This window comes from Tilletiaria anomala (assembly GCF_000711695.1).
Source record: "Tilletiaria anomala UBC 951 chromosome Unknown K437scaffold_1, whole genome shotgun sequence".
Lineage (NCBI taxonomy): Eukaryota > Fungi > Basidiomycota > Exobasidiomycetes > Georgefischeriales > Tilletiariaceae > Tilletiaria > Tilletiaria anomala.
In genome coordinates, this window is record NW_013547021.1 from 199,448 (window position 1) to 200,809 (window position 1,362).

The window sequence follows — 1,362 nt, forward strand, 5'->3', positions numbered from 1 at the left end:
TACATCAGGGCCTGGCTGTCCGAGTTGAAGTACGTCTCAGATGCGTCTGCTCATCATCCCTGGACACTGAATGACGCAGAGAAGACTAATGGCTACCCTGCGCATCCTATCGTCGAGGCGGCGGCAGCGGAGGACGTGGTGGCGGCACTAGCGGTGGGCAAGGATAGAACCATCATAGGCTCATTCTTCATAGCAACATTAGAACTGCGTCCTTGAGACCATTGGCTAGTAGGAAGGTCCAGGTGTAGACAACGAAGAGAGGAAGCCGAATATGCAAGCATGAGTATAATCTTTTTGGTATATACTCTGTTTCAGTGCACAGCACAACATAAACTATAGCCTTCAGTATGTGTACTGATTCGCAACATAGCAAGCGGCATTACTTAATAGAGTCATTTCGATACGGACCGCGTGTTTCACCGACAGCCTGCGAAGGTGCCGAGGCAGGCGATTGGGTCATTGGCAGCTGCATAGTATGCTCATGATGAAACGGCAGCTTTCTGACACCGATGAAGGGCAGGCTCCTGGAAGTAATAATCCCAGGCTTCTCAAGTGTGCAGTGTGCAATGCTTAGTATGCACATGTTCTATACGGACGTGACGTGCCGGGAAGTGCATAGCGAGGCTGCAAGGCGCAAAGGGCATATCGGGATCGTTCCTAGCGATATTGGGGTGCTACGTGTCGAAAGCTGCTTTTCCCTTCGAGGTTTAAACGCTCAGCGCTTCAACCTTTAGGGCTCCAGCGATCAGAATTCAACATGAGTTCGGCGCGTTCACTAAGACGTGCCGGACGAAACCTCAAATTCAACCCTGGCAAGCTGGGAAGATCGGATGTTCCACAAAGATGCCGATTCTTTGATCGATCGGCTCCAAGCGACTGGCTCCCACGCCCGTTCTTTGATCGTAGCGGTTCGCAATACTGGAGAAGACAGGTGGAGGGTGGGGCGTTCGCTTTCTGTTGTGAAAAGATCGGGGTATTGGGAAGGTTCTCAACCCACCTTTGCCACTTTTCGAGTGAATTTATAGGGGTTTTGCCTGGGCGGTGATTTTTTAAAGCTTGCAGGAGTTCAACCGTCAACTTTCTTTTTATAACTGAGAATCTGAAAACTCAGATGGAGGGCCACGTGGGCGGAACTCGGATCTGCACCGGGAGGGCCCGATCGATCCTTGCTGGATGGCGGAGACAGCACTGACACCTGCCCTAGCCTGCGAGCTGTCCAGCGTATGCGCTGTGCAGCCGGCGTGTGCCAGGAGCATATACATGATTGTATGTCAGCGTAGAGTCGTGTCAGGTCGTGTCCTCACAAGTCCTGTCATGGCCGGCCGTGTTCAACGCGTCGTCAGCACGTTAGCGGTCAGAACG

The 1,362-nt window shown here is 52.3% G+C and overlaps 1 protein-coding gene across 1 annotated transcript; it reads left to right on the forward strand.

Annotated features, from left to right (window-relative positions):
- Window positions 1-330: 330 nt before the first annotated feature.
- K437DRAFT_1716 (uncharacterized protein) lies at window positions 331-769 on the forward strand. Its single transcript, XM_013390897.1, has one exon. The coding sequence runs from the start codon at window positions 510-512 to the stop codon at window positions 732-734; it is 225 nt and encodes a 74-aa protein (XP_013246351.1). The 5' UTR covers window positions 331-509; the 3' UTR covers window positions 735-769.
- The last annotated feature ends 593 nt before the right edge of the window (window positions 770-1,362 follow it).

Coding starts and splice junctions, on each gene's coding strand:
- K437DRAFT_1716 (XM_013390897.1), top strand. CDS start 510: ATGAAGGGCAGGCTCCTGGAAGTAATAATCCCAGGCTTCTCAAGTGTG.